Genomic DNA, 14,811 nt, shown 5'->3' on the forward strand with positions numbered 1-14,811 from the left:
TTTTATTTATTTGAGAGACAGAGAGAGAGAAAACACAAGATGGGGGGAGGGGAGAGGCAGAGGGAGAAGCCGACTTCCTGCTGAGCAGGAAGCCCGGTGCTGGGCTGGATCCCAGGACCCCGGGATCATGACCTGAACCGAAGGCAGACGCTTAACCGACTGAGCCACCCAGGCGCCCCAATATTCGACCTTTTGTGTCTTGGCTTCTTTCACTCAGCACGTTTTCTAGGTTCATCCGAGTAGGAGCATGTCAGAGCTTCACTCCTTTTTATGGCTGAGTCCTATGCTGCTGTATGGATGGGCCACCATTTGCTTATCCGCTCACCCACGGACCAGCCTCTCTCAGGTGTTTTACACAGTGAGGATGCGCGGATTGAATGCAAGAATGGCTGGAAGGCCAGAGGCCGTAGGGGAAGAGGCACAGTGGCCCATGCTGGCGGGGCCAGGAGCCAGTGGGGAGCGTGGGTGAGGAGGGACGTGGGTGGTGATGGGGGGAGGGAAGCAAGCTTCCACCGGAGGGGGCGAGCACATGCGGAGGAGAGTGCAGCTGGGGCTGCTGGTAGGGGAGAGGACAGACCCACGAAGCTGGGAGCAATCCCAGACATACCGCTCAGAAGGAACTGGCTCCTTCACCAGCAGAAGGAGCTGTGCTGGGCTGTGGGCTTCCCGCCTCCGGGGGCTCAGGGCCAGGGCTGACCTGCTCCCCGACTTCAGGCGGCCTGCAGAGCCAGAGGCCCTCAGGGTGGGCTGGGAGCCCAGGAGGGGCAGTCCACCAGACCAACACCCAGACCATGGGAGGTCCTTGGATCCCATCAATGCCCACCTTGCTTCTTTTGGCACTGAGTACTGTCCACCAGCAAACCCACTGTGGATTTTCACAGGCACTGGCTGGGACTGGGTACATCCGGCTGCGGTCAACACCAGCGGGGGGTGGGGGGAGCGGGTTCCTCCCCACCTGGGCACCAAGGGCAAGGGAGTGTTGGCCGCACGGGGAGGCCTGTGGGCTGCATGCGGCAGGTGGTGCGAGACGCAGCTGAGCGGGCGGCTTTGGGGAGCGAGTGACCCTCGGCAGACCCACACAGCCCCGTGCTCGGTGTCATGCTCTGCTGTTGCCATTTTAACGTTCTCAGTACATTTTTAAAACTTTATTTTTAATTGTGGTAAAATACGTATGACATAAGATTTACCATTGTAACCACTGTTAAGTGTCCAGTTAGGTGACATTAAGCGCATTCACACTGTCGTGCAGCCACCCCACCCTCCATCTCCAGAACTTTCCATCTCCCCACACAGAGACTCTGTCCCCATGAAGCACAGACTCCGCACCCCCTGCCCAGCCCCGGCTCCCACCCTCTCCTCTCTGTCTCTGTGGACGGGACTCCTCTGGGGACCTCCTGGGAGTGGGGTCCTGTGGGACTGTGTCCTTCTATGTCTGGCTCCTCTCACTGAGCAGTGTCCTCAGGGTCCGTCCACGTCATGGCAGGTGTCAGGATGTCCTTTCTTTTTAAGGCTGAATATATTCCAATGTATGGACATTTTTATCTGAAATATTTTCTTCTAAATAAACTCTGCACCCAACATGGGGCTTGAACTCATGACCCCGAGAGATCAAGAGTCGCATGCTCCATCGACTGAGCCAGCCAGGCGCCCCTTATCTGAAATTTTTGAACAAAGCGCATTTTCATTCTGCACTGGGCCTCACAAATTATGTAGCCTGTCCTGCTGGCCACCGTCACATGAAATCCAGCAGAAGAAATCCTTCTAGGCAGCAGACAGCTTGCTTAGTCTCCTCCCCGAAACTCACAAAGGGGAACTCAGCGCCGGGGCACACAATGAAACCCCAATGCACTGCTTTGGGGGAGCACAGAGAAGACCTGGTGACAAACCTTTGAGGGGGCCAGGTATGAGTTGAATTGTGTCCCCTGAAAAATACATGTTGGTGTCCTAACCTGGAGGACCTCAGCATGTGACCTTATTTAGAGACAGGGTCTTCATGGAGGTGGTCAAGTTGAAAGTTAAGGTCAATAGGGTGGGTCCTGACCCAATGGACTGAGGTCATAGAAAGGGGCAGTTTGGACAGATGGACACACACAGAGGGGAGAGGATGTGAAGGCACAGGGAGATGGCCATGTGACTGGGGTGACACGTCTATAAGCCCCGTAATGTTCCCCTTCCTTTGAGACTCACGCCAGCCTGCAGGATGTCACCAGGGGTGGCTGGGAGGGCCCTGACCTCTCCTTCCCTCTGCCCCATGCCTCCACCGTCCTCACCGACAAGCTGCCACACCTTTCAGTCTGATTCCTGGCTTTTTAGGGATATAACCTGCGTTGGGCAGGGGGGATTAAATGGGCCCGAACAGGAGGGAAGGAGAGGGAAGAAAAGGGGGTGCTTTACACACAATCTCTTTAAAATCAAAACATTTAAGACTGCATCTTCATGTGGTTGAAGGGTTTAAAAATAACTTGCCAAACACTGACATTTTTTTTTCTGGGGTCATAAAAGCAGATGAGTGGAATGTTTTAAGATTTTTAAAAAATTACCAGGGGGGAAAAAAAAATCAAAGCCTTCTGACAAAGCAGATTTAAGGTTTGTGCTTCTGTGCTTCTGTTGGTCTGGGCCCCTGATGCCTCCACGGCTGGCGTCTTCCACCTCTGATCAGGTCTCTCCGGACGGCCTCATCTTCCACCAGTGGTCCACGCAGGACTCCGATCCCTCCACCTTGGACACATCCCTTTCTAAGAGTCCCTTTATTTGGTCACTTCTGCTTTTCACCTGGAACTGCTGCGGTGCGGTCCATTTGTCCCTGTGAGTGCACATGCCACGGATGCCCTGTGAAAACCCTTGCGATGGACCTGCCCGCTCCCAGCCCTCGGCTTGTCCAAACATCAGTGGAGAGGCGGACGCGCTCAGCAGGCGGGGGACGGAGGCACCAGTCGCCCCTTCACTGCGCGGGTGGCCTCGGCCCTTGAGGCCTCCACTGCCTGCCTCAGCCCAGCTTGCTGGGGAGACCTGTGAACCTCGAAGAGACAGACACACCACGCTGCAGCCCCCCCCCCGCCGCCCGCCGCCCTGGGGAAAGGCAGCGTGCACACCTACACCTGCCTTCGGAGCGTCTGCCCCAGAGCCTCTAGTTCGAGCATGTGTGACTCTCCTCGGGAGTCCTGTGGGCCTGGGTTAGGCACCCTGGCCTTCTGAGGGGTCCCTGTGGGAAGTTTCCGGTTGCCACGAGTTGTGTGTGTCAAGTCAGACCGTCCCCACCACGCCGTCCACATCTGGTGATGATCCACACAGCGGTTTCCTCGGGACGCGGCAATTTTATTTACGTGGATGAAGGAGAATGCTTGCATTCACCCGTAGAGAAAAACTGGCTTTAGCTGAGACAGCATGTCCTCCCACCCTGGATTCCAGAGTCTTTCCTGTGGGGCCCCTGGTGGTTTCCGGAGCTCCAGGCCCTGCACAGACTGTTTCTGGGACCTCATTCTCACAAAACTAAGGAGCAGGCCAAACCTAGGATGCTCTATACCAAATTGGTTTAAAACAAACAAACAAACACTGGAAGACATCTCTTCTCTAACCGGCTAAGCTTCGGTTATATCATCTGTAAAATGGGTACATGAGCAACACTCAAGAGTAACACCTCCCTCACAGGGATGTGCCCATAAAGGGCAGTAAGTACTCTGTAAAGTGAACAGCAAGACTCGTGACTAACAGGAGCTACAACTGCCCGCCCGCCACCACCTTCTAGCAACAAAACCGGTCCCTGCTCAGCCAGCTCCCACTCAGATGCCACTCCCCCAAGGGCCCTCCCCTGCGGCCGCACCCGCCCGGCTCTCGGATCACCCGCACTGGCTGGGGGTCTTTTGGCTGGTTCTTTCTGACCTCTGCCAGGCCCTAGCACGTGGAGGAAAGCAAGGTGTGCACTTGGGATAAATGCTCCCAGGCCAGCTTTAACTGTGCTGCAGGACTGCCCTGTGGTTTCCCAAAGCTGGTGGGGTGGAAAGCCTGGGGCTCTGCCACTGGTCAGGGGCTCAAAGCCCCGGGCCACCACCAGCTGTCCTGCTCTGAGTGGGCTCCAGGCTAACGGCAGAGGTAAGGGGTCAGTTCACGGTACCCCCATAGCCCCCACCCTCATGTCACAACTCGGATCTTATTATTAAACACAAACCGCAGTTTCCCAGACAACAGTGGTGTCTGTGATTTTCTCCCTTCTCTTCTGGAAATCCTTTCAAATTGTGCCAAGATATTACTGAGGTTAAACAAAAAAACCCACAAAATTCAAAGACAAAGGGATGCAGGCATTAGGCCCTTGGAAACGTAACCTTGAATGGAAAAACGAAAGCAGCTCAAGAGGAGACCATCTGGTGGCAAGAGAATCCCGCCCCCCCCTTGCACACGGGGCTCAGTCTCTCGGGGCTCCACAGTCTGGGGTGAGGGGGAATGTGGGGTGAAGGGGACTGGTAGGCTCCGTTGAAGCACACTTCTGGCATCACTGGGGGCGCTCATGAGAAATGCAGACTCTCTGGTCCCCCAGACCTGCTGACGCCGAGAGTCTGCTTCTAAACGAGGCTCCTGGAGGAGGTGGACCCACGCTCTGGTCCAGGAAGCCCTGCTGTCCAACACATGGAGAAGGACTGACACCCAGATCCCTTTTCTCCTTGGTGCCTGGGACTGCCGGCACACAAGAGGCTGCCCAGGGGCCCCAGCTGGAGGTCCCGAGCCGGGCCCTGGGTCAGAGCACCCGAGGGACACCCGAGGAGCCCCCCCCCTGCTGGAGTGCCACCCTGCTTCCCCAGCTGGTACCAGACCGTACTTCTACAAGGGAACCCGTGGGGCGTTTAGCCACATCTGGCGAAGAGGGAGATGGGTGGCTGTTATGGACCCCCATTTCACAGAGGGGGAAACTGAGGCCCAGAGAGTCACTGGCTTGCCTGCACTGCACACTGGGGAGTGGGTGGAACCAGGACTCGAACCGAAGACTCTGACCCTAAGACCCCTGTGCTCCATTGTGCCCCCAGTGAGTCAGAACTCACTCTCCTCACCAAAGGAGATTAGCCTCAGAAGATACTCAGAACGGCCACAGGGCTCACGTGTGGGGAGCAGATGGCGAGGCAACACCCAGGGACAACGCAGGAAGCCCACAAACCTCTGAGAGAAGAGAAGCGAGGCCTCTGGGTCTCCCTGGGGAGGGGGCTGGCTTGTGAGGACGTCCAGATGAGGGGTGCATCTGGGCAGAGGCAGTGGGTCACAGAGCATGACCTGGTGCCTTCCCCTCTCCACTCTGGGGTTGGGCTGTCCCAGGGCTCTGTGGCCTGGCACACAGGGGACAGCTTGGCAGAAGGCAGCTGCTTACCTAGGCAGGAGAAAGTCACCTGCAGTCCTGGCCGGCGCTGTACTCTCAGCTTGGCTGCTTACAATTACACACCATCACCCCTACACCACCACATCTCAATGAGCCCACTTCATTTATTACCAAAATATCACAGAATTCCAGTCATAGTTAACATACAGCATTTAACACAAACCTGATCCCTGTGGAAAGATCTAAGTATTTGGACAATCGAGTCATTTGGAACCGTAAGTAACACCCCAAACCGATATCACTCCGTACTCCAAAAATACGCTTTGAGAGCTTTGGAAACTGAATTAAAATGTCTACACAGCTATGAACAATTGTTTAATAAAACTTTTTCATGTTTCCATTACATGTAAATATATCAATTTGGCATCTCTATAAAAACTCTGAAAATGGTGCAAAAGTTTCATTCTCTTTGAGAAAGCCATTGACAAAAAATATTCACACTTCACTAAAATTTTGAAAAATGGTCTTCTTTCAAAGCTTCTTTATTAATCTGAAATCTTCTGGATTATCAAAATCTAGGTTTGCTTTTTCCTCCTAAAACACTAAAGAACATTTATTCACAAGGATAAAAAGGCAAATGGGGAGATGGAAAACTGAGAAGGGCTTTTTTTTTTTCCCTGAAAATAATAAAAAAGAGCTAGTTACATAAGCATCCTCAAAAGAACACAATGGGATTCATTTTATTGTTGACTTTTGGACAGCAGTGTCATACTTTATTGAAAACAAACCCATGTAAAAACAAAGTTAAAATGAAAAATGGTACCTGAAAAATAAATTATTTTATATAAAACAAATCAATAACTTAAAACACACTAATATACAAAACGTCTACCCATCTACTGTACAACACGGGAACCAGCTGGTCAAGCGCCCCGCCCCCCCAGAGCAAGTCACTGGAAACGGAACAGTACATGGTAAAGAGGTGGCCCCAACCAACGGACAAGCCTTCTCTCCTGGTGGAATGCAATAGAGTCCTCTCAAAGCCGCTGCTCGAGCCGTCGGTTAACCTAAACTTAGGTCCCTGCGGTGATGTACAAATAATTTTTCTTTTCTTTTTTTTTAACGACCAAGCGGAAACCTGAAAACTAGGTCACCAAAAGGCTGTGGGAAAATGTACGATACAATCATTAGAAGTCAGAGGCAAATCAAAAGGTTTCGAAGTGTGAACCCTGCTGGAGGTCTGGGATTCAGGTTCTACCGCTATCGTCAGCAAGGGTCAATCATCAATGCCACTCAACAGAAAGCACTTGGGACTTCAGTTGGGGGCCGGGCCTGGGAATCTGATGGACAGCGGGAGGTGCTTCCTGAGGAGCTGCCTCAGGTCCCAGAGGTGCCATAGGTCCTGGGAAGGTGGCAGGGATTTCAGGGGGAGGGCTTGGGGAGGGGGGTGGCTGGGGAACACAGACCTTTGGCAGCTTATTCTTTCTCTTACCCAACCCAGGAAGGCTGCAAAAAGCACAGAGAAATAAAATCAGGCTGAATCAGATGTGAAATGGAACAGCTGGGTGACGTTAACTTTGATTTTCAAGGCCGACAGCAGACTTGGGGTCGGTCAACGGCCCTAGTTTGGAGGCAAACCAGGGCGAGTTATTGCCAGTAACCTTCGGATTCACCTACTTGTCTGATCCAGCAGGGCCGCCCCCCCCCCCCCCCCCCCGCCCGCTGCCAGCTCAGAAAGCACCAGCTCCCTCCAGCAGCACAGGTCAGACCCTGGACGCTGGGTTTCCAGCACGAACACCAAGTGCAGACTCTCAGAGGTTAAGGCAGCTGCCCTTGGCAAGGGAAGGACTCACCTTCAGGGAACAAAGAAGGTGGAGCCCACCCAGCACCATCTGCCTACAGGCCAGGAAAGCCCGTCTCGCAGCTACTCTGGCAAGATGGTGGCGGGCTGGGGTGGGGGTGGGGATCCCAGTCACAGGACGTGCGACTAGAGGCACAGCCAGCGCAGAAAACCACAGCTTGGCATAGTACAATGAAAAACTAAAGAAGGGCAGAGCCAAGGCGTGAAAAGTGAATAATAATTCAACTGGAACCAGGTTCACAAATTTGGAGTTTCTTAGCAAACAACTATCAGGGGATGTTAGGCAGGCCAAGAGAAAATCCAGTCAAAGCCTCTTTGGTATTTATGTACCAAACCAAACTTTCGATAAATTAACATTATCTACTCTTTAGTTCTTTTTTTTCATCAAAATTCCCAAATAAAAAGGAGAGCACTCATTTTGTGAAATACAAATATGATCAACCTATGTAAAAAACTTTTATAAAACAGTTTTCTTTTGGATTGTGACTTTTAAAAAATGGGATCTACCTTTTTGCGAACAAGCCTGGAGAAGAGATAATGAACTTGTTGGACACAGGGCCAGCACCTGGTACATCCCTGGGAGCGCCAGTTGCTTTTCAGGGTTAAGTAACACGTCAAAAGCGAAAGCCTTCCACACACTTGCAAATTCACACTCCCAAAGCAACGCGCTGGGGTTTTAGCCAGAAAGGCTGTTCAGAGTGGAGCCCGTGTAAAAGGAGGATTTTACTGAACTGAGAAACCTCAGGCAACTCTCGAAGGCTCATCTCCTCCTCTGTGCCAGCATCAGAGTGATCAATGCGGTTCGGATAACCGGGCGGGGAGGGAAGGAGCGGCGGTGCTGGCTCCGAGCCCGTCATTTCACGGTTTATGCTTCCGACAGAATTCAAGTAAGACACGGAACGCTAGTGAGGGCAGGCAGGAATGTGTGTCAAGGAAGAGACCTAATGGGAATCCATCTTCACTGAGGAGACGCCGGCCCAAGGCTAGCACAACCTGAAAGGCATATTCTTCCAGGGGAACGTCCTGGTCTGTGGTGAAGAGCACTCTGGGGCAGACATAGCAGGGGGGGCCCCTCTCCTGTGTCAAATCCAGGCTGACGGGCCTTGGCTCTGGGCTCCAGGAGGAGGCACGCAAGCGGGCTTTGACTTAGGATCTGGAAACTTCCGCTGGAGGAGGGGGTGGGGGTTCCTCCATGGCACATGGCCAACTCACGAGAAGGCCTCAAGGTATGAACTTGGCCCCTTCAGTGGGAAAACAACATGACAACATCTCAAGTTGGGGAGGATAATGCAAGCAGTTGGCAGCCCCTCGACAAAGTCTGAGGGAAACGGGGCTGGGACAGGCAGCCTCAAACGGTCCGGGGGGCGTCTCAGAACACTGACCTGCTCTGGAGAAGGCTGTGCCCCATTTTTTTTCCACTTAAATAAATAAATAGGTAGGTAGATAAATAGATAAATAATACCACAATTCCATGATATTGATCAACTAAAACTGCCTATTGTTATGTGTTTTAGTCTTATGTCAAGGCGTAAAAACTGCTGGTACTAAGTTCTCCTATTTTTGATTCTCTCTAAATGCTAGATATTTATAAAAGTCAGATCACACTCCTGAGGAGTTGCCCGGAGGTCTGGCCCTGCTACTTCTCAAGCTCTCTCTCTCTCTCTCTCAGACTCTCCCTACTGGCTCCCCCGTTTTAAAAAACGCCATCTGTGACTGCACACTCCTACGTCACAGACCTGTAAATGCTTTGTCTCGAGGCAAGTCTTTGTTTCTTAAGATCTTTTATAAATCCTCCCTGAATGCTGGCCGTCTGGACCTTACCTAGCCAAAAAGAAAGAAAAGGTAAAATAAAAAACAAAACAAAATTCGAGCAAAACAAAATCAAATTTAATGGTCTTAAATGCAAAAGTAAAAACAAACAAAAAACACAAAAAAGCAAAAGAAAATTAACAGAACAGAACAACCCAGAATGTCAAGGCAGTTATGAAGAGAACTTGGGAGGGTTAATCTTTAAAACTACAAATCAAAGTGTTTTTTTTTGTTTTTTTTTTTGTTTTTTTTTTTTTGTTGTTAATAGATAACTGGCAAGAAGTAAGTACTTTTCTGCTGAGTGTTCATACGAAAGCAAAGTTTCAAAACAAAATCCGACTAAAATAGGAACAAGTCTAGCGCTCACGAGAAGGGATGCGAGAAATACAATGCTCAAATGTTTCTGTGTTCTTAAAATATAGAGCGATCTTAGGCATTCGAGCTGTGTGAACTGCTCTGGGAAAAGTGGAGAAATGATTGGGAACACCAGCGCCCGGTGTGCAGGGCACCGTGCATGCAACGTGTGCACAGAAATTCGGGATGTCAGAGGATCAGCAGCACGTCTTCAGGCGCGCCTGGAGTTAGGTCTGACTCTGGAATCTACTGGAGTTTCCCTGAAACTCTTTGGTCCGTTCCCACTGGCGCCTGGGCTTGCGAAACCTGTGCGTGTCCTTCTCTGGAGGGCCCGGCGCGGCCCGGCGTGCGGCCCCCCTCCCCGGTGGCGGCCCCCCCCCATCGGATGGCACTGCTGCAGAGCCCCGGGGCTGAGTGAGCAGGAGTGGCAATGGCACCTGCTGGGGAAAGCAATTTCCTGTCAACCAAAGCAGAAATCGCTTAAAATGTTGAAGCGGTTGAGAAAACGCACACTCAGCATCTGTCTAACATCTTTAGTTTGAAAACTAAAACTAAAAAGTTTTTTTTTTTTTTTTTTTTTTTTTATATCCAGTTTGTGGAGACACCGAATGAAACGAGTGTTAGACAGTCTTAGAAGTTAAAGCATGCTTCAGGTTCACCACCGTCCCGAGGGACTGGTTAGTCAATGCAGTCTACTTAGATTTCTGTTTAATATATATTTTAAAGGAAATAACTTAAGAAACTTAAATTGGTCTAACATTGTGGGATTTCAAACATTTGAACATGTCGGTTGCATCCCAGAGTATAAAAACCTTTTCACTTCTCATTTAGACTAAGACAAACACTTGTGAAAATTGGCGCAAAATGAGTTGTACACTAACAAAAAAGTTTCAACTTCTTCACTCTTAATTATCTATTCCGTACAAAAAAAAAAAAAGCATGAGCGAGTTATTTGTGGGACTTATTGGTTTTGAAGGAAACCTGTAAGATTTTGTCCCCCAGGCGGTAGCCGTTCAGACTTGCTATGGCCATGGCGGCTTCTTCATAGTTTGTCATGGTCACAAAGCCAAAGCCTTTGCACTTGTTGGTGTTGAAGTCGCGAATCACTTTCACATTGGTGACTGCCCCAAAGGGGCCAAACATCTGCCAGAGGATCCCCTCATCGGCGTCCTGCCCGAGGTTGTAGATGAAGATGCACCAGCCCGAAGACGCGTTGCCCGGGACATTGACACCAGAAAGCCCACTCATGTGATCTACACCCATAGGGGAGAACCTAGCAAACAGAGAGCACAGCATGCAGGTCAAGGTCATGCAGGCTGGTGTGCCGATGCAGGGGTGGGGGCATGGCTCGGGCAAGGCTGGCACACCCCCATCGGTCACAAACAGGAATTCAATGGGGTGGGGGGGCTGCTCCCTGCTCTGCAGAGAGTTGACCCTGAGGAGAGACACTTGTCGCCTGCAGAGGGGCAGAGCTTCAACCAACTTCCCTCGGAGTGATGGCCTGTTGGTGACCAGCTGCTCCCTTCAGCCCTTCTATCGCTGGGGGGAGGGGGGGTCCTGTTTAGTCATTCCTGGGCTTCCCACATTTAAAGGATGGAAGCTTCTCCACGTCCTCCTAGGTGTTGTTACACCCTCAGATCTCCCTAGAGGAAACTCACTCTTCACACCCTATGTCTCTGTATGTGGGTACGTGTTTGGGGGGGGGGGGGGGGGGGGGGATTTTCTTTCTTTCTTCCCCCCGCCCCCAAACATGTACCCTGCCCTCATCTTGATTGCCCGTCAGAGGGGTCCCAGGTGAGCACACCCCTGCGAAGGGCCAATGCAGGGCACCGGGAATTCCTTCCCATGGCTCCAGGCCACCTTCCGCTGCCGGCTCACAGCATGCCAGAAGGGCCGGGGGCCGAAGTGATGGCCGTGAACTGCAAGTCCACCAAGCCTACCAAAAATGTGGGACCCTTTCCAAAACAATGCTTTCAGTTGCATAAAAAATAAGCCTTCTACAAACGTGTGGCCATTGCAACAGAATTAAGGGAGATGACAAAGTTGTTGCTGAAGCCACATGGCCCGCTAAAGGTTTCAGAAAAATGGACTTCGGGTCAGTTTAAGAATATCTGAGTGTGATACAGCATCCGTGGGGCCAAGAAGCATGACCTGCTCTAAAATAAAATCGGGCTTTGAACTGTGGTGCTGACCCAGGGGTGAGCAGGTGCCTTTAAGAGCCATTCAACAGATTCATTCTTTTGACAGACATGAGACAAGAGTGACCAGCTCCCCAGGTGCAGCCTGCTTATCCAGAGATTCTTTTCAATGAGGGTTTGGAAGAATCAAGACATGACTGGCTGTGGCTCTGAGTGTACAAAAGTCTTGTAAACAGCCTGCACCGGGATGCCTGAGTTGGTTAAATGACTCAGCTGGCTTGTTAGTGGACTTGACTCTGTCTGGAACAGTGATCACAATGTCACTGAAGTGGGGGTGAGAAAAAGCACCCTTGTATCTGTGTGACAGTAAGCCAAGCTAGTTTTCAATTAAAACTGGAAAGAGGACTTCGTCCCCTGCCCCAGTTTTGTGGGAAATCAAACATGAGCCCGAGTTATGTCAGTTAACCTGAATCTTCATGTACCTGTTGTACTGAAAGTAACCTGACGCCTCATTCCTATTAATTAGCATTAGTTGGTTTTTCTCCAGCTCACTGGAGTTGGTTTCTTTCCTCCTGACCACCATGAAACCCACCTTCCCATTCTTTTCTCTGATGGTACAAAGGAGAGCTGAACCTTCCTTTACTTGGGGGGCTTCCTGCTGTGAGAAGACCTGGCTGCAAACTCTCTCCCCGGCTGGGCCTCTCTTCCTCTTACTGAGTCCGCCTTCTGGTGGCAGGTCTTCCCTCCCACCTCCCCGGCCACCCATGCTGCCCTCCGGCTCTTCTCACTGTGAACCACTCTGGTTGTCGAGACCCCTTTTCCTGCCCGGCCAGCACTTCTGGCTGCTCTGGTCCTCTTTCTTTGCTGTTCCTTGTTCCTGTGACCAAGGCCCCTCCCCGCCCTTCCCTGGCTGGCTGGTTACTGGGAACCCGCTGCATGCGGCTGTCCATGCATCCCACCCGATCAGCAGTGACACAGACTGTGTTCGCTGACCTTCAAAAATGGATTGAGCTCACTTCCGCCCCAAGACACTGCCCCTCCCTTTGTCCTTAAACCAGAAAAGCCAACGAGGGAAGGCCAGCTTTGGAACCTGAGCCGAGTTGAGAACTCTGCATTACTACGTGCTGAAAATAGTGCCTCCCCAAATGGCCTCTGCGCCGACGAGCAGGGTTTTACCCAACCTCACCGCTTAAAACAAAGATGGGAGACCTGCGAAGTCATAGAGAAAAAGGTCCCTAACCTACCTGAGATAAACCCTCATGCCACTGCTATAGGTTTCGACAAAAACAAAACCAAGGGGCCCGTCCATCGGGACTGCCGCTACTTATGAGACGGGACACCCCCGACTTGGGAGCCCAAGCTGCGGACTCTCATTGTCTGTTCTACAAGATCCTGGCAACTGGAGTCATTTTCAGTCTGGAAAGATGAAGCAATGTCGGAAAACCGTTTGCTTCCCGGACGGGGCTTTTAATCAGAAGCCATGTGATATTTGGAGATCCAAACCAACCCATGGGGAGGTGGAGGAGCAAGGGCTCCCTGCACGCTGGGGAGCGCGACAGCTCTCACCTCTGCACGCCTGAGGCTGCGTCTTCCCGCTTTTACACTCACAGCCCCGCTCAGGTCACCAGACGCCACCAGACGCCGTACCCTGGAGTGCTGTGCACTCTCCCCTCCCCGGGGCTGGCTGGAGACCAAACCACCTTTCTGGTTCCACTTCTGACGAGACTCGGATGGAAACAAACCATCCTTTCCCACAGATACCTTCTGATGGAGGTGGGGGCCTGGAGACACGCAGTGACTCCGACCAGCCTCACAGGCCCAGTGGGCCTCGGGGAGCAGAACTGGGTTGGTGAGAGCGCCGCCTCCCGACCCACCTGAATCTCTGCGCCTGGTGGTGAACGGGGCCTCCGAACCGTCTGGCGGGCGAGTGGTACAGTTGGGAGAGCAGCGCCACGTTTTTGTTCTGGTTGGGGTTAGCTGCAAACTTCACTGTAATGGGCTCGGAGGAACCTGGGGGTTTATGACCATTGAAACTGGTAATTGCCTCTTCTGCCTCCGACCGTTTGTCAAACCGGATAAACGCAACCCCTCTGGACAAACCTTTTTAACAAACCAACAGAAACGGAGTTAGGGGGGGAAAAGCAACGATTTTTAAAACTGAAAAGCAAAAGTCAAGTCAGTCAGTCTGCTGTGCTTCAAATCGGATGCTACCTTCATGAGGCAAACAAAAATTAAACCTATATATGGAAATGAATGAATGAATTTAAAAAAACATTGACCGATAAAAGATTAACGTTTCAGAATTCCTTTGGAGCTGCAGCAGCAGCTACAGTCTCTACCGAACAATATCCTGCGGACAGATCTCCCAAAGAGACACTCAAACCTCTTTCTCAAAACCATGTGGGAAGAGACACCACCCGCCATCGCTCCTTCCACGCCAGGTGCCCATGGAAGTGCAGGTGAGCGGCCGGGCCGAGAAGCAGGGCAGGCGGGCAACAAGGTCGGGTCTGAGGGGGCCCTCCCTGCACTCCGCGCTCCCCTGCCCCCCACCCCACCTGTCCTGCCAGCAGGTCCCGGGAGTGGCTGCTGTGAACAAGGAGTGATGGTGGGTCCTTTGCAGGCTGTCTCCTTCCCCGTCATCCCCAGAGGGCACGGAGTCCTAGTAAACAAGCCTCACCCGGCAGCCCTTTGCTCCTGCCCTCACCTCACTCACCTTTTGGATGCTGCATTCTAAGGTCCCTGCCTCGGGCCCACTCCACAACCGTCCTGCTCCTGCATGGGAAGGCCCAGGGCCCCCTGTCCCGGCCTCCAGCTGCCTCAGGAAGGCACTGCCTCTTGCTACCTAGACCGAGCCAGCTTAAGTCAAGCCTTGGATCCCTGATGTAACCCAATCTCTCGACAGAGCAAGAATGTGGACCGGGACCAGGCTGCCTGAGATCCAAGGCGCAACTGCTAAAGGCGGTGTCTGGTCTGGAATGAGTGTTAGACCTAGCAAACTGGGCAGAAGGGGGCTCAGCCATGCTCCACCCTGACCCGTCTACATTCTAGGCCTGGGAGGAATGAGAACTGTCCCCTGCAGAACTTGACAAACGGGGTGGGGTTGGGGTGAGGGAATGTGGAGCTGTAGAAGAGGACCGGCTCCTTCTCTGGGGAGAAGAAAAAGGGGGTCGAGTGTGAAGGTCAAAGTGCAGTGGAGAGGGGACAGCCAAGGGCCAGTCAGAGTGTGATGTCATGGCAGGAGTCATGGATGTGTACTGGGGTGGTAGTGGGGGATGGGGGGAGGGACTGTGGTAGACAGCCCTATCCCAGACACTCATCTCGACTGCCAGTCACAGCCTGTCTGAAGTCGC

General features: G+C 52.1%; 1 protein-coding gene across 3 annotated transcripts in view; it reads right to left on the minus strand.

The window, feature by feature from the left end:
• Positions 1–5,671: 5,671 nt before the first annotated feature.
• Positions 5,672–14,811, minus strand: part of ELAVL1 (ELAV like RNA binding protein 1) — a 29,155-nt gene continuing 20,015 nt past the window's right edge. The window contains exons 4-6 of one of the 3 annotated variants that reach the window (XM_044915747.1): positions 13,336–13,561; positions 11,475–11,477; positions 5,672–10,596 (exon numbers count right to left, since the gene is read on the minus strand). In XM_044915747.1, coding sequence (XP_044771682.1) covers positions 10,272–10,596; positions 11,475–11,477; positions 13,336–13,561 — 554 coding nt within the window. In that variant the 3' untranslated portion in view covers positions 5,672–10,271. Of the gene's footprint in view, positions 10,640–11,474; positions 11,478–11,543; positions 11,561–13,335; positions 13,562–14,811 lie in introns of all 3 variants that reach the window. The other 2 variants (XM_044915702.1, XM_021704966.2) reach the window with 2 other exon arrangements.

The sequence above is a fragment of the Neomonachus schauinslandi genome, chromosome 1 (genome assembly GCF_002201575.2).
Source record: "Neomonachus schauinslandi chromosome 1, ASM220157v2, whole genome shotgun sequence".
NCBI classification, from domain to species: Eukaryota; Metazoa; Chordata; class Mammalia; order Carnivora; family Phocidae; genus Neomonachus; species Neomonachus schauinslandi.